The 24,274-nt window shown below is 41.3% G+C and overlaps 1 protein-coding gene across 18 annotated transcripts in view; it reads right to left on the bottom strand.

The window, feature by feature from the left end:
- Nucleotides 1-17,786: 17,786 nt before the first annotated feature.
- Nucleotides 17,787-24,274, bottom strand: part of KCNMA1 (potassium calcium-activated channel subfamily M alpha 1) — a gene marked incomplete at both ends in the record, with an annotated part of 694,964 nt that continues 688,476 nt past the window's right edge. For 9 of the 18 annotated variants that reach the window (XM_079794088.1, XM_079794073.1, XM_079794076.1 and 6 more), the window contains one exon: nt 17,917-17,941. In XM_079794088.1, coding sequence (XP_079650214.1) covers nt 17,917-17,941 — 25 coding nt within the window. Of the gene's footprint in view, nt 17,942-24,274 lie in introns of all 18 variants that reach the window. The other 9 variants (XM_079794081.1, XM_079794087.1, XM_079794070.1 and 6 more) reach the window with 2 other exon arrangements.

Genomic DNA, 24,274 nt, shown 5'->3' with positions numbered 1-24,274 from the left:
ATTTCTTTTTAATCCTTTAGTTAGTTAGCTTATTTAATGTGATTAGAAAACTTCACATGAGATTTACCTTTTAATAATTTTGTATATATAATACAATATTCTTTACTATAGACACAATGTTTTACAGCAAATATAGAATTTATCCAGCTTGCAATTAATTAATTTTTTTGCATAGAGTTAAATAGGCTATGTATTAATCTCCATAACAAGTAATACTAAACAACAAAAATGTATTGTCTCATAATTATGAAGGCTGGAAGTCCTAAATCAAGGTATCAGTAGGACCAGGGTCCCTCTGAGACTCTAGAGAGAATTCTTTCTTGCTTCTTCTTAGCTTTTTGGTGGTGGCCAACAATCTGTAGTATTTCTTGCCTTGTATGTTTCATCATTCCATTCTCTGCCTCCATCATCACATGGCCTTCTTACATCTGTGTCTTCTTACATATGTTTCTTCTTATAAGGACACCAGTCATATTGGATTAGGGACCCCCTATTCCAATATGGCCTCATCTTAACAAATTATATCTGCAATGACACTTTTCCAAATAAGGTCACATTCTGAGGTATTTGAGTTAAGACTGCAACATTTCTTTTAAGGGAACATAATCTATATATATAAAATCCAAGTGACCCGAATGGCGGAATGACTGGAATGACCAGAACGACCAGTCACTATGATGCGCACTGCGGTGGCCAACTGGCCCAATGGGGGCCCTGATTGGCCACCCCGAACCTCCCGCGGCTCCCCCCACTCCAGGTTATCTCAGCCCCTGACCACCCCCCCAATCAAGGGCAGGGCTGGCTGGCCAATCTCCTGTGGCCCTTTCCCCTTGCCAGCCCTGCCCTGATTGGTCCCCATTGGGGCGGGCCAGCAGACCCCACCTGTGCATGAATTTGTGCACTGGGCCTCTAGTTTAATTTATAACAGGCATGAAGTTTTATCCCTCCTCCCCAATGACTACTCTATTATCTCAGTATCAGTTGAATCACCACCTTTTCTTTACTAAGTAATGCCATCTTTATCTAATTTAACCTTTTGCACTCGGATGTCGAGTGTGACTCTACACGGTTAGCATCGGTAGCAGCTTGTATGTTGAGCCACACTCGACACATAGTTTCACTGCGGGGGGAAGGGGGGTTTTTGTCTATTTTTCCATTATCTTTTCTTGTTTTCATTAGCATGAAAGGACAAGTGAAATGTAAATGCCGTCTCAACTGATGCCAAAAAAGAAAAAATGAAAAACCGATAACGCATGTGAAATTTATTAGGAAACTAGTACATGATCTTGTTGGAGAATTCAGAGATGGTACACTAACTTCCAGGGGTAGATTATTATCCACTAACTGAGAGCAATGTTTAGATGGAAAGCTCCATATAATCACACCTCACTCTAACAAAAAACACAAAGATTGTGTTGTTTGTTCTAACAGAAAAATCCAAGGAGGAAGAAGAGAGACGATTTATATTTGCGAAACATGTGAATGTAAACCAGGTCTTCATGTGGGTGAATGTTTCAAAAAATATCACACCATGAATAATTATAGAGATTAAAATTACTCTTTGAATGTATCAATAATTTGAAATATAAAAAAATCCAAATAAATAAGTTTGTATGAAAAGAAACTCCAGTTTTTTATTCTACTGCCGCGCTTTGTAAAATCTGGGGTATTTAAAAAATTAAATCCCGAGTAGAATAAAGGAATCGAGAAAAAAGCAAGCGAGTGCAAAGGGTTAAGTTACCAGGTATTTGGGGGAAATTTATGGTCCCTCTATTCTATTTCTTTAATCAGTCTGTTAAGACAGAGCTGGTACTATAGTTTTGATAATTGTCACTTTATAATATGTCTTTTCCTTTCTTAATTAAATTTATTGAGGAATAGTTTACATACCATAAAATGGACTGATTTTAACTGTGCTCTCTGTTAATTGTGCCAAATTTATACAATCACGTGACCCTCACTACAATTCAGATACAGAACATTTCTGTCATCCAGGTTCCCCTCATATCACATCCCAGTCAGTCCTCTCCTCCTATGTTTATCCCCAAACAAATGCAGACGTGCTTTCTGTGGCTATAGATGTGTTTATATCTAGAGTTTCACATAAGTGAACTCATACAACATGTATTTTTGCGTGTGTGCTGCTTCTTTGGTTCAGCATAATATTTGAAACCATCTATCTTCTTGTGTACATTACTAGTCCATTCCATTTCATTGTTGTGTAGTAACCCAATGCATGGGTACGTTACAATTCTCTTTTACATTTGCCTGTTGATGGACTTTGAGTTGTTTCCAGTTGGCGTTATTATGAATTATAGTACTTGTATGAATATATGTTTTTATTTTTAGAAATCGGATTGCTGGGATTTACTGGAAGTGCATGTATAACTTCAGTGGGCATTGTCAAACTTTTTTTCCAAAATAGCATTCTCACCAGCAATGTACATTTCTGGTTGCTCCACATCCTCACAGCCCATGGTATTGTTGGTCTTTTGAATTCTAGCCATCCTAGTGGAAGTGGACCGGTATCTCACTGTAGTTTTAATTTGTCTTTCTCAGATGACTAATGGTATTAAGTGAGCATCTTTTCATGACATATTTTTAAGCTTATTATTAATATTTTATTTTCATTGCTTTTATATATGGGCTATTTTTCCATTTAATATTTTTTACATTATATTTTACATGTATATCTTTTGTAATTGTACTTAGGAAGCTATTGACTTTTGTAGTTTTGTTTTTTTTACCTGGCCACATTATTTAATTCTTTTATAACTTGTTCTTGCTTTTCAGTTGATTCTCTTGGGTTTTGCATAGACATACATAATCTGCAAATTATAAAAACCTTACCTCCATTGCAAATTTGAAGACATTTCACTTATTTTTGTTGTCTGATAAAATAAGGTAGGCAGAATAAATAAAGTTAAATATTATTAGGTGTTCTTTCTTGAATTGTTCTTTGAATGGAAGACTTCTAGAGTTCTCTCATTATGTGCAATGCTGGTTTTTAGAATGTTGAGAGTGGCCTGATAAGAAATCAAGAGGCTTTGGGTCAGAAGCTATTCTATCTTAAATCTCTCTTCTGTGTAGAGTGAAATCAAAATTTGAACTGAAACACACAGGACAACATCACAGTTCTTATTTGAAAACAAAACAAAACAAAACACAGAATCATTGATGCCTAATTTATTATGTTTCAACCAGAGATAGATATTGAATTTTATCAAATCTCTTTCACTCCCTACAGAAATATCATGATTTTTGCCTCAGATTCATTGGTATGGAGGGTTACATTATTATAATTCCTGATATTAAAACATGCATTTTTATATATACTACAGGGTTTATTTTTATAATGTTTACTATATTTGAAGCAATATTATAAGTGAAATTTGTCAACATATTTTGTATGTAATTGGCAGTTTTATAAACAATGATTTGAACATTTCATAAAATAGTTGGAAGTATTCATTCTTTTTCTATGCTTTGCTGTAGCATTGAACATTTCTGTTCTATAAATTTCTGGTAGAATTCCTCTGCAAAATTTTAGGTCTAATAAATTGTTTCTTAGGAGTGACTGTTTCAACAATATACTCTTTTATTTTCATGGCAATAAGTAAATTTCTATTTATATCTCTTATAGTTTCTTATATTTTTCTAAGATTTCCATTTCATCTTAATTTTCAAATTTATTTTAACTGAGTCGAGCACACCAGAGATTAATATTATCTGTATTTGTAGTTATTTCCCATTCATATTTTTTATTTTATGAATTTGTTTTTCTCTTTTGTTATTTTGTTATATTTTGTTCTCAAAGCATTGCTTTCATATAATTAGTTCTACAACTTTTTCATTGTCTAATTCATTGTTAATTTCTTTTGCTTCTCTAGAGTTGATTTTATTTTCTTTCTCTTTGAATTGTATGCTGGATTTATTTCTTTCTCTTCGTGTGTGTGTGTGTGTGTATACAGTATATATAATATGTGTATATATTATATATATGTGTATATAATATATATATATATATATATATATTAAAGGAATGAATTTCTCTTTGAGCAGAGTTTAAGCAGCATTTCTTAGATGTTATTTGCTAGATAATTTCTCAATTTGGTTTTAATATTTGCTTAAAAAATTTAATTTTTAGTTGGTTTATTTTTCTTTCTGATGTTATTAATTATTAATAATATTGCAATAAATAATGTATATAATTTCTACTTATGCCACTTTTTTCATCCTCACCAAGGAAATGTTTCTATTGATTTGAGAGAGAGAGAGAGAGAGAGAGAAGAGAGAAATATTGATTGGCTGCCTATCATATGCACCTGGACCAAGGATTGAACTTTCAACTGCAACCTCGTGTATGCACCCTGATGTGGAATTGAACCCATAACCTTTTTGGTATAAGGAACAACACTCCAACTATTGAGGAATCTGACCGGGGATATGGCATTTATTGTGGGATAATGTATACTATAATTTTTTAATGTTTTTATTAATCCTGTTATTATTTTTATAGCCCTGCTTATTTTTGTCCACTTGGTGGTTCATGAAATGAAAGAATGAATTAATATCTCATACTAATTTGTTTCTAAATATTTATTCTTACATTTTCTGTAATTTTGCTTTATGAAATTTGATGATGTGATATTCAAGTCTGATATCTGATTGTGAGATGTACTAGTATGATTGCATTGTACCTTTATTATAAAAAGTGCCATGATATTTTTCATTTAATGATAATTATTCTGATGTAAAATTAAACATTCTTTGATATTAAGAATCTACTGTCTTCTGTTTAAAAAAAAAAAATCTAAATTGCCCAAAATGTCTTTGCACACACATGCTTTTACTTTCAACTATTCTAAATCCTTTTTTTTTTTTTGTTAACATTTTTATACAGCATACTTGCAGGTTTTACTTTTCCATCATGTCTTTTTCAAAAATAAAGTTAGCCCATTTTATTTATTTATACAATGTGTTCATTCGTAAATTTGCCATTTTCTATCTTTTTTATTTTTATTTTTCCTCTTTATTTTTCCCCATCACCATTTTTCTCCCTATACCCTTCTCTACCTCCCCATCCCCCGCCCCACAATCAACACACTCCTGCCTGTGTCCATAAGTTCTTTGCTGTCTCTTTTGTAAATTTTCCATGATATGTCTATGTTTGCTTCGCTTTATGTAGTGTTTCACTTATGAAATTTCAGTATATATATATATATATATATATATATATATATATGTACATGTATATATACATATGTATGTATATATTCCATTTTTATTTATACTAATGGTTATACTTTGAAAGCATATTTTTTTCTGTGATATAGTCAAGGGTTGTTTGCTTTTTTTGTGAACAAGGGGAAAACTCTAATCAACAGACCACAATCCTTAAGACTTAGTTTTGGCCTCTCTCTTGATTCCATCCACTTTCTCAATGATGTCTCCTCAGGACAGCATCACCTGTTCCATCAGAAGGAAGGAAACTCCAGATTGGGGAAAAAGGAAATAAGTTGAATGTCATAAAAGTGAGTGGCTTCTTAACTTAGGTATTTGCATAACACAGAATAGTAATATCTTGTATCTTTTTATCACTATAAATTAATATTTAAAAGGATAAGTTAAATTTATGTCTATTAATTATTTTTATATTTTAATAAAGAAAAGCAGGTTGCATATTCATATTTATAGTATGAGGCCTGTTTTGCAAAAAAAATTATTAAACATTTCTCCACATAATTTTACATCTTTGCATATCTTAACACTGCTTTCACAATTGAGGGGGTTGAGAGGATAAAATAGTGTGAAAAAATTACTTCATTCTCTTGTCATTGTGGTGAGCATGTACTATTTTTGAAATTTAAAAGAAAAATTTAATGAGCAAATTAAAAAATATATAACTTCAAAATAAATTTTATAGGAAAGTCAACAAGAAAAAAACATAAATGGAAAAGTTGGCAATAAAAATATGAAAGGATACTTAACTTTGTTCATAATTTATAAGTTCAACTCTCAGATTGGTCCACTATCTGGTGGCTGCTCTGTAATCACTTTTGTTTGTTTGCTTGCTTGATCTCCAACCCAACTAATGAAAGAGGTGGTCCCACTCCCAGTCTAACCCAGGTAAACCAGGATGGCTCTAAGTCAAACACATAATTTTCAGATGGGTGCAGGACCCCATCCTTGTCAACGGGACCTGAAGGGAAGTAAACTAGGTGCCTTACAAAACGTTTCCTCTGTAATAAAAAGGGTCCCATAGAGAAAATGCCCTGTTTTTCACAGGACACTGTCATGCCTGATGTGAATGCAAAAGTAACTGCAGTGACTGACCATGAGCACAGACATCATGAACTTGCTGAAGCAGCGGAGCACAAAAACGTAGAGCACCAAGACTCCTGGTAAAGAGGGCACATTCCTGCATCCAGCCCCGTGCCGAGTCCCCCCTCAGCTTCGCACTTTATCAGATGATAGACACGCATGCCTTAGCCACTCTTAGCTGGGTATGCTGGTACTTGCAGTCAAAAGCGTCCTGGTTAATATAATATCCCCTGGTGAAGAGGGTATGGAAAACCAGCGACTCCGTGATAGATGGTAGAATTATGATTTAAGACACCCTCTGGGGGAGATAATTTGCCAGTATCAAATAAATTAAAGTGTTTTTAAAAATGACAGAACAATTCCAGTTCTGGGAATTTATCCTACTGTTATACTCACATCTGTGCACAAAGATATATGCACAGGATGTTCACTGAGGCCGTGGGTGAAAGAGAAGACTGAGGAACAACCTAAATGTGAGTAGGTAAGAAAAAGGCTAAATAAATTACTTTTTCCCCCTTTAAAAAAATTTTAGAGAGGAAGGGAGAGGGAGAGAGAATATGTAACATTTAGAAAGACTGATGGATAGATAAAAACAATCTGAACATTGTATTGTTTTTACAAAGCCATACAAAGTGTATATAAAGTGTACAGCACGCTATGCTTGGATCCTGCTTGAATATACATCAACTACTTCTGGAAGGTGCAAAAGTAACACGAAACGTGATTGTCTACAAGGAGTGGGGCTCGGTGACTGAGACAGAATAGGAAGGAGGTTTACTTTCATTGTTTACTAAATTTATACTTTTTAAATGTGTGCCACTAGTAGGCATGATCTATTTTAATTCATTCATTCGTTTTTGTTTTAATGAATGAATGAAGACCTTTGAAAGGCATATCCTTTCTTGAGAAGATCCCTTGATAAAAAGACTGAAACAGAATAAGGTCATGATCCAGACAGGCGCAGCCCAGTGGAGCCCGTGGGAGCGCAGGGCCTTGGAGCTTGGAGTTTGGCAGCACAGAGCTGCAGGCTCCTCCTGCGGGAGCATAGAGGGTGCTGCGTTTGCTGGATATACAATCACAGGAAGAACAGTTTGTGGTGGAATAAGACACGTGCTTGCTAGCCTGGCAGGTCCAGAGCTCAACAACTGCAGCAAACACAGGACCGTAGAGAAAACGTCCCTGTGTCTCCTGCTTGCCTGCTGTGCACAACTCGTGGAAATAGGGATCCCTGAGATGCCGAGTGCTGGAATGGGCTATGGAGTGAGCAGACCTTCTTTCCCATTCCGGTAAAGCTCCTTACATCCTTTGTGGCCCTGGGCCCTTATTTATTTATGTTTCCTAAAAAGAAGTAATTTCATCATATTTTTCTAATGATAATTAATTATTCATGTTTAATCTACATAAACTTGAATAAAACAGAAGTATCTAAGTGAAAAGCACAAACTCCTTACACGTCTCTTAATTTTCCCCCTCTGCCTCCTGACCTACCTTGCCAATCACTGTTTATGGCTTGATCTTTTTTTCTTCCAAATTTTAATAAATGCATAAGCTATACTTAATCATTTAACAGAATTGGGATCCTACCATACATTATGTTTTCTTCTTGTATGCAGAGTAGGCCAGGAGTCAGCCAACATTTTCTGTGAAAAGTAAATTAGTCAATGCTTTAGGCTTTACCTGTCATATAGTCCCAGTTGCAATTACTCATCTCCACTGTTACAGCAGGAAATCAGCTATAGATGATATATAATGAATGCGCACAGCTGTGTTCCAATAAAACTCTCCTTACAAAACAGTCAGCAGGCCACATTTGGCCTATGAGACATAGTTTGTCAACCCCTTTATATATAAATCTACCTGATCCATTTTACTGGATGCCTAGTACTCCATTGAATGGATGAATAAATTCACTTAACTCATCCTCCGATGATGGATATTTCTAGTTGTTTCCATTAGAACCCCTCTTCCTCAAGCATTTCTTACCATTAGCTGGCTGAGCTGATGCTCTCTCTGTCCCCTGCGGACACCCTCCCTGCTCTCCGTGGTGCACTGACATTTTATGTCCTGTGGGTTGCTCCTTACTCCACCTGCCTCCCTGTGCTTTCACCACCTGAGGGTACCATCAGGCCCAGGCTTGTTTGAGGATGTGTACTTGCTATTGGTGCATGCAATTTAATTAAATAGCAATGGAAGTGTAAGAGAGTGTTGATTCTACAAAAACAAAGTTGGTTGATTTGCAAAGACCATATTAAACTAAATTGCTTTGAAAAAAATCTGTCAAATTAGGAATGGGTGAGATAATTATAAAGGACTGTAACCAAAGAGCGTAAGGTGGGCAGTGGGTGTGAAGTGCCTACGTTAGCTCTTTGGACAGAGCAGGCCGAGAGCAAGGGTGGGTCTGGGCGCAGGCATTGGTCTGCTTCCTCCACAGTTTTCAGAGGCTGCTCTGGACAGGGAACTGTCTTTGGCTCCAAGACTCCCCACGCTCCCGCCTTGCTCAGCCATCTTTTCCAGGTCTCTGTGTCTTTGTTGATGCTTTGAATCTCTGATTTTTAGCCTCTATTTTCATACTCTGAATGTGGAAGGTTAGTAGGCATGAGCCTCTGTTTCTTCTCTCCAAGGCCTGGTCCATTACCATTTAAAATAGCGGTGAGCCCGTATTTACATTTTGATGTTTCATGCTTTATTTACTTTGCACACTGTCTATTCTGTCCCCCCCACCCCCACCCCCAGTTTTTCTCCCAGGCAGAATCTATCTTATCTGACATTGCAAAGCAGTTAACATTGATTCTGGTGAATGGTCTACTTTGATTTTTGCTACAGGGAGATTTTAGCACAAATTCACATATATTGTTTTCTCAACAAATAGAAAAATATGTTCCACATTCATTGTGCTGCAGATGCCGAGCCTGCTATTTTGTAACTCACTGTCTCATCTCTTTTATTTGCTTTCTCTGTCACTGTCGATCTTTCCCTAATACTTCATCCTTTATGCAGACTCCTTCCTTGGAGCCGAATTTGGCAGTGGAGTTTGCCTAACTAATGGGGACCATATGCTCTGCAATTACATTCCCCAACAACATTCAGATTTGTTAGCAAATATTGGAAAAGGCAAGTTGAGAGACCGGAGTGCAAAGACTGTCAGGAATTGGCACATTCTGACAGGTAAGCCTGCTTTTGCTGACCCCTGTGAATGAATGAGTTCTGGTTTGGGCTGGTATTGGCTTAGGTAGAACAGGGGTTTGTTTTCGAAAGTATCAATCAATTGGTAGATTGTTCTTCAAATGGCTAAGTGCCTGTCTTATGTGTCCCCAATGGTATACTGTACTCACCCCATAGATCAATTTTTAATACATGACAATAACTTGTTTATTTTTTGGTTCCATTTCTCCCCAGACCGGAGATTGCGATCATGATGTTGTTCACTACTATGTTCCCAGCTCCTGGGAGAGAAATGTAAACGCAATAGCTGTTCAGTAAATACTTGGCTGATGAACGAATGAGAATCTCTAGAATACATGGTGTCACTACATTATAAGCATCGCCTACAAAGAACTTGGAAGGCTTTTCTCCTTTCCTTCAGGATAAACCAGCCTAAACCTGGGGAGCCAGCCTCCCTGAAAGAGTTCAAATTCATAGGATCCTGCATAAGATTTAAATCATGGCCCTGAACTGGCAGCAGTCATTTTTAAGAGGTCCCATTTTTGCCTTGAGATGACGTTTGTCCATCGCTCTGTTGGGGATGATGGGGGGCGGGGGGGGGGGGCAGGAGGAGTCAACCTTTCGCAGGTTGTCCTGATTTGCATGAGCTAAATGCGGGGGAAGGATGCCACTGTGCGGATGTCAAGAAGGGTAAGTAGCTTGGAAGCAGGTGGCTGAGGAGAGAAACGTTGTAGCTCTTCAAGAGCCTACCCGAAGGCTGCCCACTTCCCTAGAGGCCCGAATGCTGGAGTGTCTGCAGGAGCCTGTGGTGCCCACTCCGTAGGGAATCTCAGGCATCACAGCTAATGACTGGCTCTGTTCTCCCCACTGCCCACTCCAGTCCTGGGCTGGCACCCCTGACACAGTCCTTGGAGAGGTGGGGGTCTACTTGTAATCAAAGCTGCAAAGGCAAGCCCACAGATCCTATGAGTCCCCAACTTTGCCTTTATCCTAGCGAGCATAGCAACCTGTGGGGAACTCAGGGACTTTGTCACTCTCACCCCCTACCGCCCCCCATGGCCATGTGGGTGCCACAGAGACACAAGAAACACTCCTTTTAGAACACAAATACATAAATTTTTAATCTGCGAAAAATACAAAATGAAACCATGTACAAGTTATGTACAAACCCTTTTTACAAGACAAGAGAGTGATCACTGGTTGTTACAGATGACGGTTGGGTAGATCATTTCAGAGCACCAGCATTTATCCTTCCCCCCAGTTCCCGCCCGGTCACAGCCGTTACTTTATCATCACAATCATAATGCCAACCAGCGAAAGTTTGAAACACAGATGAATAAGCCACGCTCCTTTTCCTTAATGAACATGTCGGCTGACCTCGGTGTAAGCGTACCGTTTTTCCTTTGTCCCCTGAAGAAATGTTGAGTGCAGGTTTGGGTGTGGAGTGGGGAATTTCTTTACTTTGGGTGTGAAGTGGTGGGCAGTGGGCCAGAAGTTTTAGGCAGGTATGATCCTGCTGCCTCGAAATGGAACATTTTTAATTAGGATTTTCAGGCAGATCTCGGTTTATGTCTGAAATATTGCTGTTCTCGTCAAACATGTCTCAGGCTGTACTCAGCGGTAGGAGGGGAGGGGAGCAGGCCTCTCTGGGGCCGCCAGGGGATCAGGGTGGAAGTGAGGGGCCACCACCTTGCTGGCGGGGCTCCCTTACTTGCTGGCTGCCCTCTCACACTGACCCTGAGTCCCATGTGAGGACAGTTCTGGTTGCCTCTGGCAGGCCTGTGCCGGGGGCCATATCTGCATTGCTAAGATCCTGAGCAGTGGGCCCAGAACTGCTGCCTGAGGCCGACACACTGAAGAGCTTTGGTGACACTTTCATCCCTGCTCTGGGGAAAAGCGAGGTGGAGGAGAAGAAACACAGACATCCTCAGGGGGCTAAATAGACCAAAGGAAACTTAAAAATTCTTAAATCTACTTAGAAATTAAGGTCAGTTTCACCAGGTCAGAAAAAAACTCTTGCTTCTTGCTGCCTGTGAAGAAAAGCCACCAAAGCGAAGTGAGGATAACGTTTAAGAACCCTGACACCACAGTGGCCCTGAAACCAGTGCTTCCGGCGGTGTATGGGGGTGAGAAACAATGGGGTGACAAGAACAGGGAAGTGAAAGAAGAGGCCCACCTCGAGATCCCTCTCTTTTGACTTCTTCTCCAGGAAGAATGCCAGTGACCTTGAAGAGCATCCGACTTCCACTGCCATGGAGCCCAAAGCTACACACAGCGGCTGCCTGACTACCCTGAGCCAGGCCTCATGAATGCTCTGGGGATAAAGACAGCTTAACAAGGTTCCTGGCCTTGTCAAGTGAGTCCTTTTGCTACTGAATCTCCATCTCCGATACCCTTCACCTCCAACCATATAGATGACTCACCCTCTCAATCTAAAAGTTTCCCTCTCACGTTTCCCATTTTTCTGAATCTGGAGTGCCCTAGATCTCTTACCCCAGGAGTGTCTACTTATTTTGTTCCTTTTAGCCTCTAAAATCATTGGTGTGGCCCCCTAACAGTCTTCTGCCAGTTGATTTTTCGTATTTCCTCTTTTGGAGAACTCAGCCATTCTCCCTACTTTACAAACACTGCTGTGGACCCAACGTGCCAGTCCCCAGGGCCTTCCCTAATCCTCTCCTCAGCTCCTCACTCCTCATGCCTGTAAGACCTTCTCTTATTTATAGCTCTCATCTTCTTCCACTCTGGGCGAATCCAACATTCCTTCACTCCTCCACATGGTTCTTCCCTTGAGGTCCAAATTCAGTGTTCCTTTCACAAAGAACCTCTTCTAGAACTATAGTCATTGTCCCGACCCCCAGCCCACACACAAGCCCCTACAACTCCAGCAAAGCTGCCATCTCTATCAGGATGCCTAACACATATTGGAGGAAGACGGGAGCTTCATAATGTTGAGATTTGACTTGGCGCATGCACCCTGAGATCTCAACAGCACTGAGAACAGGTTCAGCCCTGGGCACACTCTCATTATGACTCCAGGAAGAACTGACATCTCAGAACTTTCTACCTGACAACACACAGGCACTAGTGCTTATCGTTCTCTGTTTAGAACTTTTAGTGGCTTCCCATGACTTTTTAAACCAAGTCTCAACCTATTTGCTTGCCCCTTAAAACTGTTCACTCTCTAGCCCCTTCCAGGAGATCTCATCCTAGTTTTCCTCAGTTCCCCTATGTGAACTTGTCACTGTAGTAAAAATGGCCTATATATTGAAATCACATTCTTATCAATGAGCTATGGCCCATTAAGCCCCCTCACCCTGGAAAACCCTCACACTCCACATTTCTCAAGTCACTTATCGCCTATTGAAATACCTCCCAAAGCCATCAAGCACTATATTCCTCTGTATCTTCTCAACCCACATAGGTCAATGCAACCTCGCCCTCCTTTCAACCCAAAGCACTATCTCTTGCCATGACATACGTGCTCTTGGCTGGTACTTTAAAATGCTGTTTATACCCTTACGTTTTGGTTCTTTCTTCCTAGCTCCTTGATGAATGTCTTGAGTTTGGCCTATCTCTAGATATGGAAGTCTCAGGGCCAATTTTCTTGCAAAAAAAAAAAAAAAAAGGAAGGTTTGGTACAGATAGTCTAACTGAAAATGGCCTCTTAGTCTAACCATGTGAGGCTGTGGTATCAGGGAGCCTTTGACTGTTGTAGGGACAAAGGGCTGCTGCTTCGGGCACGTGGCCTGCTTTCTCTCTGTACATGTTCCAAGCAAGCTTACCATAGAAATGGCAAATTAGGCTCTGCAGTTCCTTAGGAAATAAGATTAAAGTATTCTTTGAATTGTTGTATGGCGATTTTTAAAATATTAACAACTGGTACAGCAAGGGGAACTACCAATCAAAACAGACTTCACTTAAACAACCAATATGGCCACACCAATACAAACCAGCTAGAAATCATTTCCAATTACTACTTTCTCATAAATAAACCCAAAGGGCTACCTCGCCTCCAATTAACATGGGATCTAAATGTTAAGTCATCTGTTCTAAATGAAAAAAAAAAAAAAAATGCCCTTCAGGAACATGGGCCGAGTGAAAAAGGGGCACAAAGGTAATTTACCAGGTGAGCTGTAAGTGAATTCTCAGTTCCTTCTGTATTTAAAAGAGGATGAGACAAACCCTAAATAGTAAAGGCCCTTTCGTGAGCTCTGGTGATTGGTAACTTTACCACCACTGCAAAGGCAGCAAATAAGAACAGAATATAACATAGACAGAAGAGAAAGTGAGCAGATTCTGCCCTGGAACTCCATGTCTAAGTTGAATGGATTTCAACTCCTATGAGTAAGGTAGTTCACATCTCAGTCAATTGGTTTGGTATTCTTTTTGTTTTCTCTCTCTTTCTAATCTCTTCTTCCTTTTACTCCTTCCTTTCTTGCTTCCTTTACTGAGGTTCTCTTTCACAATGAAGAATGATATATCGAAATTAGACCTATTAATGCAAGTAGCAAAGAGATAGCTAGTGTACTAATGGAAGAAAAAAATCAAATAAACAGAGAATATGGAGTAAAGTGAGAAGTAAGACTGATTACTTCCTAAAGCCCAGATACCCACGTAGAAATAAAAAAAATGAAGGAAACTTCAGAAGTCCAGTATTCATGAGCCTCTAACTACATATTGGAAATTGGAGATATGGGTTAGAGGTGGAGGGATTGACCAAAACTGAACCTTGAGCCAAGAAAGAAGGCAGGCAGGAATGAGATTGCAAAGAAAACCTTGGGAACACACAGAAAAATCCAACCGATGTGTTCCAGGTGAATTTGAATTTTGAAATTTGTGTTTTGAGCCTAAAGAGACTCCAAAGTGTGAAGCATGACCCTAACTGCTGTGTGCCCAGAGCGGAAAGTGCACACTGCCCTCAGGAGTGCCGCCTGGGAGATGCAGCAAGGAGGACTATCCTGGCAGCCCAGGACAAGTTGTCCCCAAAGGCTGGGTCCCACGCTCCCACTCCTAACTCGGACCCTGTTCCCTCAGCTCTGAAAGGGACATTAGAGTCATCGAGATGAATCACTCTCATTTACAGAGCAGTCACTGAGACTCAGAGAGTTCAAGGACATTTTCATAACCCGTAGCTAGGTATTTGCAGATGTAGCTCTAGAATCCTCAATTAAACCATTAGTAGGAAAGTTGGACTCTCACCTTTTCACATGAAAATATGCCCAATTTTCTTATGCTTTTTCACGTCCCCCCTTTCCAATCTTAAACAGTTTGAATTTCCAATTAATTTCAAGTCTTCAGTTACATTTTGTACAAAGTACATCATTAGATGTCCCAACCTTTCAAAGGAAAGAGGTCTGCGTGCTCCCCCAACATGCCTTAGTCACAATCACTCTTATTTAAGATGTTTTCTATTGGTTCAAGGTGATGTTTTAAAATATAAAATTTCTCAGACCAAAGTGAAAACATTCTTAGAAAGAAAGATGATGAAGGTGAAGATGCCTTTATAAGTAGGTGCTTCCTGTTTTTTAAATAGTCTGTTGGTGAGTCTTTGATTTCCAAAGCATCCAAGAATCTTTAGTTTGGTGAAACAGCGTTTCTGAACTGCAAGCTGGGATGGCAGATCAGACAGAGCCTTATGACACTGACTGTACCAATGATGACCATCATTGTTCTATACTGAATTTATCCAGAAAGATGAGTTTGTCCTGGGGGTGGAATGAGCACGCCCTCAGGGCCAGAGAGTTCAAGGAACAGAAACAAGCCGGGAAGCTCTGGTGTTCCTGGAGCCCTTCAGGGACCTCACAGTCTTGCTTCTGTTTCCATTTCACTTTCAGCCTATCAGGAAGCAGCTTTTGTCTAAGGAGAGACCAACCGATCATTTTGCACACCTCCTCAAACACATGCCTGCTTTTCTTTTCTGGCCAACTCATTATTACAAAGGCAAACAGCATGAGCTTCCTGCTCCACCATAGAAGAAAATGGATTCCCACTAATTAGTGTTTGGGGGGACTCCTTTGCTGTAGAAAACCATCTTAGCTTTTTAGTTAAAAAAAAAAAAAGTTCAGATTCCAGTCTCCAGCAATGATGGGCAGGGAGTTTACTGCTTTCAGACTGACTGGTGTGGCCGGAGGAGGAGGAGAGGGCAGCGGGCAGGGGACTCAGTGGCCTAAGTTCCTCTAAGGTCATTTAGGTGGCCACCATCACCCGCCGGAGGAGACCAAACAGGACAAATTCAGAAATGATTGTCAGGAACACGAGTGGGGAAGAGTCCACCAGGGTTCATGAAGGAAAGAAGAGCGTGGCTTGGTGTGAATGTGCTGAGAGAGCCCAATGCAAAATCATATGTAAAAGGAGGCCCGGCTCCCGGGGAAGCTGTCAAATCCCAGCCAGAGATCCGCCCCACAATGGAAACCAGGAGATGCCTAGAAGCCTGAATAGGGACTGCTGACGTCATTTTAGTCTGCTGAGTAGGCTAGCGATTGGTTATAAGTAGTTTTTAAACAACCCAATTGGACATACATTATATTCACAATACTTTGATAGAGCTAAGGCTACAGAATGTGACGACACAGTCTGACAAGTCACTTCAGGACGGCGCCTACAAGCACGAGGACGTTAGCTCCGCAGGGAGTGGACAGAGGCGGAAGCTCATTTTGCCTACGTTGTAATTGGAGGACTTAGTGGGCATATGTTTCCATGGTGATTGCATGGCTTGCCTCTGATCTGATTTGCACTAACGTACTAGTACCACAGGGTCATGGCCTAAAGAATTAATGGAATAGATATTATGGGACTTTGCGGGGGTATTTTGGTAAGTTTGGTTTCTTCAAGTGTCCACAGTTTACATTTAAAAAAAAAATCACTATCACATCCATGCTTCTCCAGAGACCCTGCTGACTGTATCAAAGATGGATAATTTTGAAATTAAAAGACTTGCTCAGTCGTTTGGAATATAACAGCTGCCGGGACCACTGTACACTGGGCATGCAAGCGACAGCAGGGCTCTGAGACGTGGGAATTGTGTCTGGTGGCTAGAATGAATTTTGACCACAGTTTGAAGTGGCTGATACGTTTGATTTCATTGCTGGTAAATTTCAAAGGCCTTTCCTAACAGTCTGTTTTCAGTGCATTCATTGCTTTCCCTTTGTTATTAATTTTTACATTGCTGTAGCAAGTTTGTGGGTTTTTGTCCCAGCGACTGAAAGAAAGCCCGAAGAGCTAAAATCTGGCAAAAGTCATCTCCTTGATTATAGAAAATATCTGGCTTTCAAATAAAAATTCAGTGAAAAGAGTGAATGTAGTATCACATCCTATTGTTATGCAAAACGATTCATTGGTGTTTACAAACTTTCAGGCTAAAATCTCTGAGACTTGGGGCATGGGGAAAGCCCCCCCAGACCCTTTCATGGTTGAAATCACTTGCGAGGGTGGTTCAGAGCTATGAAGTGAGAAGCTAACAGCTGAGGAGTCCCCACCACTAGGACAATAGGCAGAGCCACGTCTCCTGTGCATCTGGTCCTCAGTGTCCACATGCCAGCGTGCTCACCACGCTCCGGGGCTGCCAGTGGCTGGCTGAACCTGACCTGGCAATTGTAGAAAAGCTGCGAGAAGGTCTTCCCTTTAAGTATATGAACGAAGGGATAAGAAATACAGAATGAAAACTAAAACTACAAAAATATGACTTTCAACTGTGAAAATAAATGTTTCCATTTATTAAGAGCTGGTGTCAGTGCAGCCAAAACACACACCCATCCAGGGAATTCACCTGCCCCCTTTCGTCTTCTCTTTTTGAATTTACTAAAATACATGTTTACATCATTAAACCATTAAAAGTTGTTTTTTTTAAATAATCCATTTCCTTTCGTTATAATTAATTGTGGTGGTGACCATCATTCTCCCCAAAGAAAAAGAGAGAAAGAAGAGAAATACACATTAAGGAGTCTGGCCACATATTCATTTTGATTTTGCATTGTATAGATCTAGGGAAGATATTTGACAATGAAAAAAAAAAAGAAAAAATATATTTTCTTTCTAATAAATAAAAATAATTTAAAATGCTAGAGGCTATACATGACTATTTTAGTATATTCATTTATAAAGGAAATCATTTTCTTCTCCAAAATACATGGAAGCAATATTCAAGGCAGACAAAGAGAAAGATCTGTCTACTTTATCTTTCTTGCAAATCTCGCTTATCCTAAGGTTTCCACCAGTGATTCAGTGTGTAAGAGGAAGAAAAGTCACATCACCATTTATGAAGTTTGTCAGGCTTTAAAAAAATAGTTCTGGTCTCCTGGGAGTCAACATTCATCTTCAACTTCTCTGATTGGTGGAATCAAGCTGCTTGTGGATTTATATTGGTTGATCTGGTTAGCCATGTGGGTACTCATGGGCTTGATTTGAATGTTTCTGGGGTAGGCATTATCCGGTTCATCTGTAAACCATTTCTTTTCTGCTAAAGGGCAAAATGGATAGAGAACAAGAAGGAGAAATGAGAAGCTTAATTAGTTCTAGGGTAAAGCTTTTGGAAAGTTCATAGAAAAATGCAAAAAGGCAATAGATAGAAGCTGACAATGAAGTCGTTGCTAAGAGAGACAGTGCAATGTAGGGAGAACCCCAGAACCTGAAACATACCTCTGTTGCCATAGCAAGTGATGACCAAGGGGCCATGAGGACTTGAGGCACCGGGGGGGAACCTCAGAGAATACAGAAGGGTTGGAAAACAAACGCTGGTAATGTTCTCTGGGGTTCCTTTAGTGACCGGAAAAGCTTTGGTGGGAAGAAGATGCTAAATATATCAAATACTGGGTATAGTCATGGTACCAGAGGAGAGATTTGGGCGTCCATCGATCTGAGTGGAACGTAAGGGGCACTGTCTCTGGCGCAGAGTGAGTGATGTAGAATCTCACGCAGGGTCTCGGTCTCTCAGCCTGCACTTAGCTTTGCTAGTAAAAAGCATACTTCAACTTGTATCTCAACTGTTCCATCCTTCTATTTTGTTTGCAAGCCAGTTTTGAGGGTCTTAAGTTAAACCCACAGATTTTGCTGGCCAATGAGATTATAAAGTAGAATAGCAACCCATGTTTTCAGAGGATTTTGAAATTTCAAGAAAAAAAAAACTTGGTGTTGGTATAAAGTTATGAAAAGAATTCCTAGTGGCACCGTCTGAACTGACTATACTAACCCAAGCTGTTGACAAGGGGGCTCAAGGAAGACTTGGCATTTCATTTCCACCCTGGATGCAGAGATGGCAGAGGAAGAATGCTGAGTTGGCGCATTCAGGGCCCGGCTGCGAGGCAATGGCCTGGCATCCTCTTAGCAATTCAATGCTAGTTTCTAAGACCTAGCCTTCACCCCGCCTCTTTCTAGGATAGAAATTTTCTGGAAAAGAGGCCATGTGTATGTTCTGGGCAAATAGGACAGTCTAACTTGGGAATCATATGCCTCCTTTTAGTGGCTTAGGATAAGAAAAGAAAAAGGGAGAAGCTTTCAAGCTCACCCATTGCTGTAGAGACAGTAACCTCTCCAGCCGCCTTTTCTGCCTAGCAGAGCAATTCATAACTGCCTTGTCGGTGGTCCTAAACTGCTATGTTAACAAACATTGCTCACCTGGCATGACAGAGGGGGCTGTGTGTGTGAGCGCATATGTGTTCAGCATCTATGCTTAGCTGATGGCCACTTGGCTTATTTCTCCTTGGTCCATACTTTGTCTCACCGTGTCAAGTACACCAAGCCCTCGATGTCAACACTATGGCTGGAGGTGGGGGGTGCCTTGGTGCAAGCTTACTCACTACCCTTTGTTCAGCAGCTCGCTTTACCCCCCAGAAAACTTCCTGCCTCGTGGATCCTTCTCTCTTACCCCCCTCTCTCCTGCTCCGGCTCTCTCACCTATTATAATTAAGTTCACTTTGATTTGAACAGATTGGACGATAGGAATTCATAATGCTACATCCTCACAGCGAAGCTAACTGATTAAGTGCTTTAAATTATTCCCCCTGACAGAATGATAAAGTTACAATCTGTTCTGAGATGATCTACAGCTTGCCAGACTCCTACAGCTTCTTTCTACATTCATTTATCTTTTTGTCAAGCGGAGTTTTTTTTCTTTTTCTTTCTTTCTTCCTGAGCTTCAATTCCATAGATCTTTTAAAGTCATCAGCACATCTGAATTATTAATGAGGCTTTCGAGGCAAGGTTCCTGATGGGCTGGTTAAAAAAGGTTGTATAGAAACCCGGGACTGTGTACACATCAAAATAATTTCAGCTCCATTTAAAAAACCATTTAGTTCAAGTGTGACATAGATGAACCATTATGCATTTGTGGAAACCAATTTTTTGTGATCTACGATTAAACTAACCTTTCAGAGAGGAGTAAAGTGTGATGGTTATCATGTTTTAAAAGCATTGCCAGGCCGCTGAAACAATTTCAAACTATGACTTTTTCCAGCGGTTTATGTGTAAAGATGATGTTAGAAGCGCTGTTTGCCTGGGCCTCCCTTGTGTTGGCCTCGCCACCATGTGGACTAGTTTGGCAAAGGGATTTAGTGCTAGGTTGCTCACGCCCGGCTGGAAGGGAGAGTGAACTCTGCACAAGAAAACGAGTAGGTCGTCTGGGTGAAAGACCTAAGACAGCTGCAATTTGCTGAAATTTTTACAGCTGCTGCCGACAATAATTGTTCAGAATTTAGTCTTTACAGTTCAATTCAAAGTTGGCATTTTGACCTTTCACGGCGGCAGAGAATATCAATTTCCTTCTGCTGCCTGTAAGAAAGAGAGAATTATTTCCCCATGTAATCCGCTCTCTCCTTCCTTTTAAATGTCTTGCCCTAGGAGCATTCTAAGCAGAGTAGCCCCTGTGTTTCGACCATTCGGCTGTGACACAAGTTGTGTTAACGCCCATCCGGGAGGCAAGCTGAGGTCTCCTTGTGCCTGAGACACAGGCTTTTCAATTTGGGAGGAGACTTGGTGAGCTAGGATGTGGAGGAAGTGGAAATGAGCATTGTACTGGACTGTCTGGGGCGGGGGCATTGCATGAGGAGCTTCTCCCAAAGGCTTCAGTGGCACACACACTTGATCGCCAGCCTTTCTGCTTCAGTGGAGAGAGTTTCAAGTATGACAATGACACCTTGGTTTAGTGACTCTTGCCTTCCAAAAAAGAAACCGTGACCATGGGTGGCTACAAAATTGGCCATAAGGAAGGGTGTTCAGGGAAGAAATTCAAAAGGGTGCTGAAGTAGGGGTCTAGGATTAAATTCAAATCCCTGAGTGTATCTCCTGTCCTAGCTTCGGCCCACATGCCAGAAAGGTTTACAGAACTGTATTTCACCCCTCAGATGAGAAGGGCAATAGGTCTGACTGAGAGGGCCTCCTCGCTGCCAGAGAACAGCCCCGCTTGCTAATCAGCTTCCTGAGGATGAGTGCTGGCGTCCTCCCTGGGAGGACACAGGTGACCTGCTGGAGTTAGGACGGGAGTGGCATTGCACAGTCTGTGGCAAGTGGCCCGGTAGAGCAAGATGAAACCTGGAAGTAACTGCAGAGAGATGCTGGTAAGGGACCTGCACTGCCATTGGCAGATGCCCCTCTCCAGACCAGCCATGCCATGATGTGTCGGCATGGACAAGCAATGCAGTGTAGGCCAAGGAGACGGCCTGGGGCAGTAGGTTAAGCTCAGATGGACCTGGCTCGCTCACATCCTAGTTGCATGGCTCTGAGCAAGTTATTAGAAACTGTATCTTAGCTTTAGTTTCTCTTCCGTAAAATGGGGCCTACTATAGGATTGTCCTAATGCTGTGGCTTGGATAAAAGGGGCTGGGGTCCATGAGTCACTTACTACAAGTCCAGATACAGGGTAAGTCAGTGTGAGCTGTTAAGGTTATTAGCAATTATTAGTAACATTATCAAGGCATTATACCATAGCAGCACAATTTATAGACTTAAGTTTCACATTCCACTCTGCTGTTTCCTAGTTAGGTGACAATGAATAAATCTATCCCTCAGATTCTGCATCTTTCACACAAGGATACCAACAGCATCTACATCTCTGCTACATAAGGATGGGAAGTATCTTTCAGTACGACTGCAAATGAGCTGGGAGTAGAGAACTGAGGTATATAAATTGGTGGGGGTGGACGGGGTGACCTGAAGAATGAGGATTGCGGCAATAGAGACAACGACAGAGGAGGGGGTTTAGTTGGGTAGTCTTCATATGGAAGGTGAGGAGCAGGGGTGAACTGTCTGGGGAGGTCAGGGCTCCTACCCTCCTCTGGTACCTGCATCTTTGAAATATTGGCTTTCGCTCCACAGGCACCCCACCCCACCCGCAAATCATCCCCATCTTCCCCTGCTACTTTCATCACTGAGACTGAAGAGTCCAGAATACGGTCAGCATTTCCTCCAACCACCAGAATATTAGGCTACGGTGGGGAAGGCCCCCGATCTGGGCTGACATTACTGCTGGGGACCCAGAAGCAGAGAGACAGGCTGCACTGTGAAAATTGAGTCTCTTTGCTGGCTCCGTGGGTTGTCAGCACTGTGGGATTTAGCCTTTTCACATAACTACTCCCCAGAGGAGAATGCATTAAAGGGGAGACGATGATACAGGGAAGGCATTTGGAATAATTGCCCCACTTCTCGCCGTGTCACAAGCTGAGGTTTAGAGAGAAAGGGATTGAAAGAAAAAGATTCCATTTGGATAGACATAGCAGTTGAGGACAGAAAGAGCTAACAAGGAGTGCAGCCTTCGAAGGTGATGCTGTGTGGTTTCACATCGCCCGTTTCCGAGGGGCGGTCTGGCATTCACCCTCTGTCCTACAGACCCCCAGGCTCCCAGGGGACCCCGCTCACACACAGTCACAGTCTCCTTTCCTCTTCCTGGGCAGAGTGTGGCTATTTTATAGAAATAAAAGTCATTTTGTACCAGCACCAGAGCAATTTGTTTATGAAAACTATCTCACTTCTTTGCAATTGTCCACTATGACTGCATTTGCCTCCTCTTCCTGAAAATCTAATGCTGCCTTTGCCAGGGCAGAGCAAACTGCCCCCTCCTGGCCCTCCATGCCTGGAGGGCGGAATTCACACTCTTCCCTTTCAGGTGGCAGGTGGCTGAGATAATCCCTCTCACTTCCCCAAGGAATGAATGTGCAGCCTCCTGGTGGGAGACAGGCAACCAGGTTAGTGACAGGTGCCCACAGCTACTTCTTTATCATGTTTTGACAAAGCAGGATGGGCTGCAAGGAGCTGGCTGAGACATTGATTTTACCCTGTCTGGACTTCCACAGGCCCTGAGTTTCTGTGCTCTTCTCTTTCTCCTTCAGGAGCCTGTTGCTATAGGAACCGGGCAGGTTGATTTAATTGTCTCTATTGGGATGCAGACACCTTTAGGCTTTTCCCATGCTGAAGAAGAACCAGGCAAAAGGTTTTCCTGGTCACCTGGGATCTTGGCTACGCTGGCAGAAGACACAGTCCATCTCCACTCACTGAGCTCGCAGGACTGTGCCCCTTTCCCAGGCACTGGGTACCCAGCCCAAGAAAGTGCCAACAGCACAGCAGCATCCTGAGGGCACCTACTGGCATCTGTTGTGTTTTGTAAGATAAGCCAATGGGGTAGAGATGGTTTATAAAATAATGAAAGATATAAAAATGTCTAAGGTCAGTGTATTTCAAAGTATGTAATGAGCACCTATTGTGAGTTAAGTTCTGGGGCACAATCTTTAGAGTTTATAATAGAATTTGAGACTTTTCTGGACTGCGGTATAAATATAAATATACACACAGGGGTCCAGCTTTCTCTTTAGCCATTTGAACTGGCTTCAGGAAGGACCCCAAGTAGCAATCATTAGGGATGTTGATGATTTCATTATCATCCGAGTTTTGAGGCTGTGGAGGCCTCCTGGTCTACCCACGTACTTTTAAGGTTTACCCCTTTTGAAGCCTAAAGCAAATTGGCCTGAATGGCTTACAAATTGCTTCCCTTCTAGAATGGAGCAGATAATTGAGCTTCTACCTGTTGGTCTGTTCAAATGCACATATGTTCTCTTCAAATAACTCACTTTCTACCCTTACCTACTCGATTCTTTTTTAGCAGGGAGAGGGGAGAAGAGAGACATAAAACTTGTATGCCTCCTCCCTAAGAGAATCTGAAGGAGGAATGGGAAGTTTGGGGTCACACAGAAAACTATGGAAGAGACTCTTGGTCCTATTGAGGAAAGTATAGTATAGTCGTTTTGGCTAATAAAATAAAGTAATAATAATAATACCTTTTTCATCACTGAATATATTCATTACCCAAGTATAGTCAACTCTCAATTGTGTGCCCAAGTCCAGGAAAAACCCCCAATGTCATCTCACGTCACAGTCTGGTTCCACTCCATTCCCGTCACAATATCATCTCATCAGAGCTGCTAACAGATTGCATATAAAAGGCATTTTAGATCTACTTCTCTCTATCTGCCCAATCTCTGGTTGGAATTTAACAAATGTCTGAAAGGCAGGTGGCAGGAGAGACCTAGGTAATATAGAGACTGAATCGTTAGCCCCCAGATAACTGGGTTTGAGCTACTGAGTTGCTACATACAGTTGAACAGTTTTAATTTTGGATCACACTGATCAAACATAAAGGAGACCAATGCTTTTGCCATCAATAACCCTCCTGGTTTCAATCACAAGGAGGATGAAATATTACCCGAGAAGCAGGTTTGCCAAATGGAGTACTGCAAATATTTTCCAGAAAAGTTTATCACCTGGCATCATCACTCGATTTAGTAGGTCTTGCCAAGATAAACACAGAGAT

This window comes from Cnephaeus nilssonii (assembly GCF_951640355.1).
Source record: "Cnephaeus nilssonii genome assembly, chromosome: 16".
Taxonomy (NCBI): Eukaryota; Metazoa; Chordata; class Mammalia; order Chiroptera; family Vespertilionidae; genus Cnephaeus; species Cnephaeus nilssonii.
The sequence above is the reverse complement of the archived record's forward strand: the minus strand, read 5'-3'. Positions and strand labels throughout refer to the sequence as shown.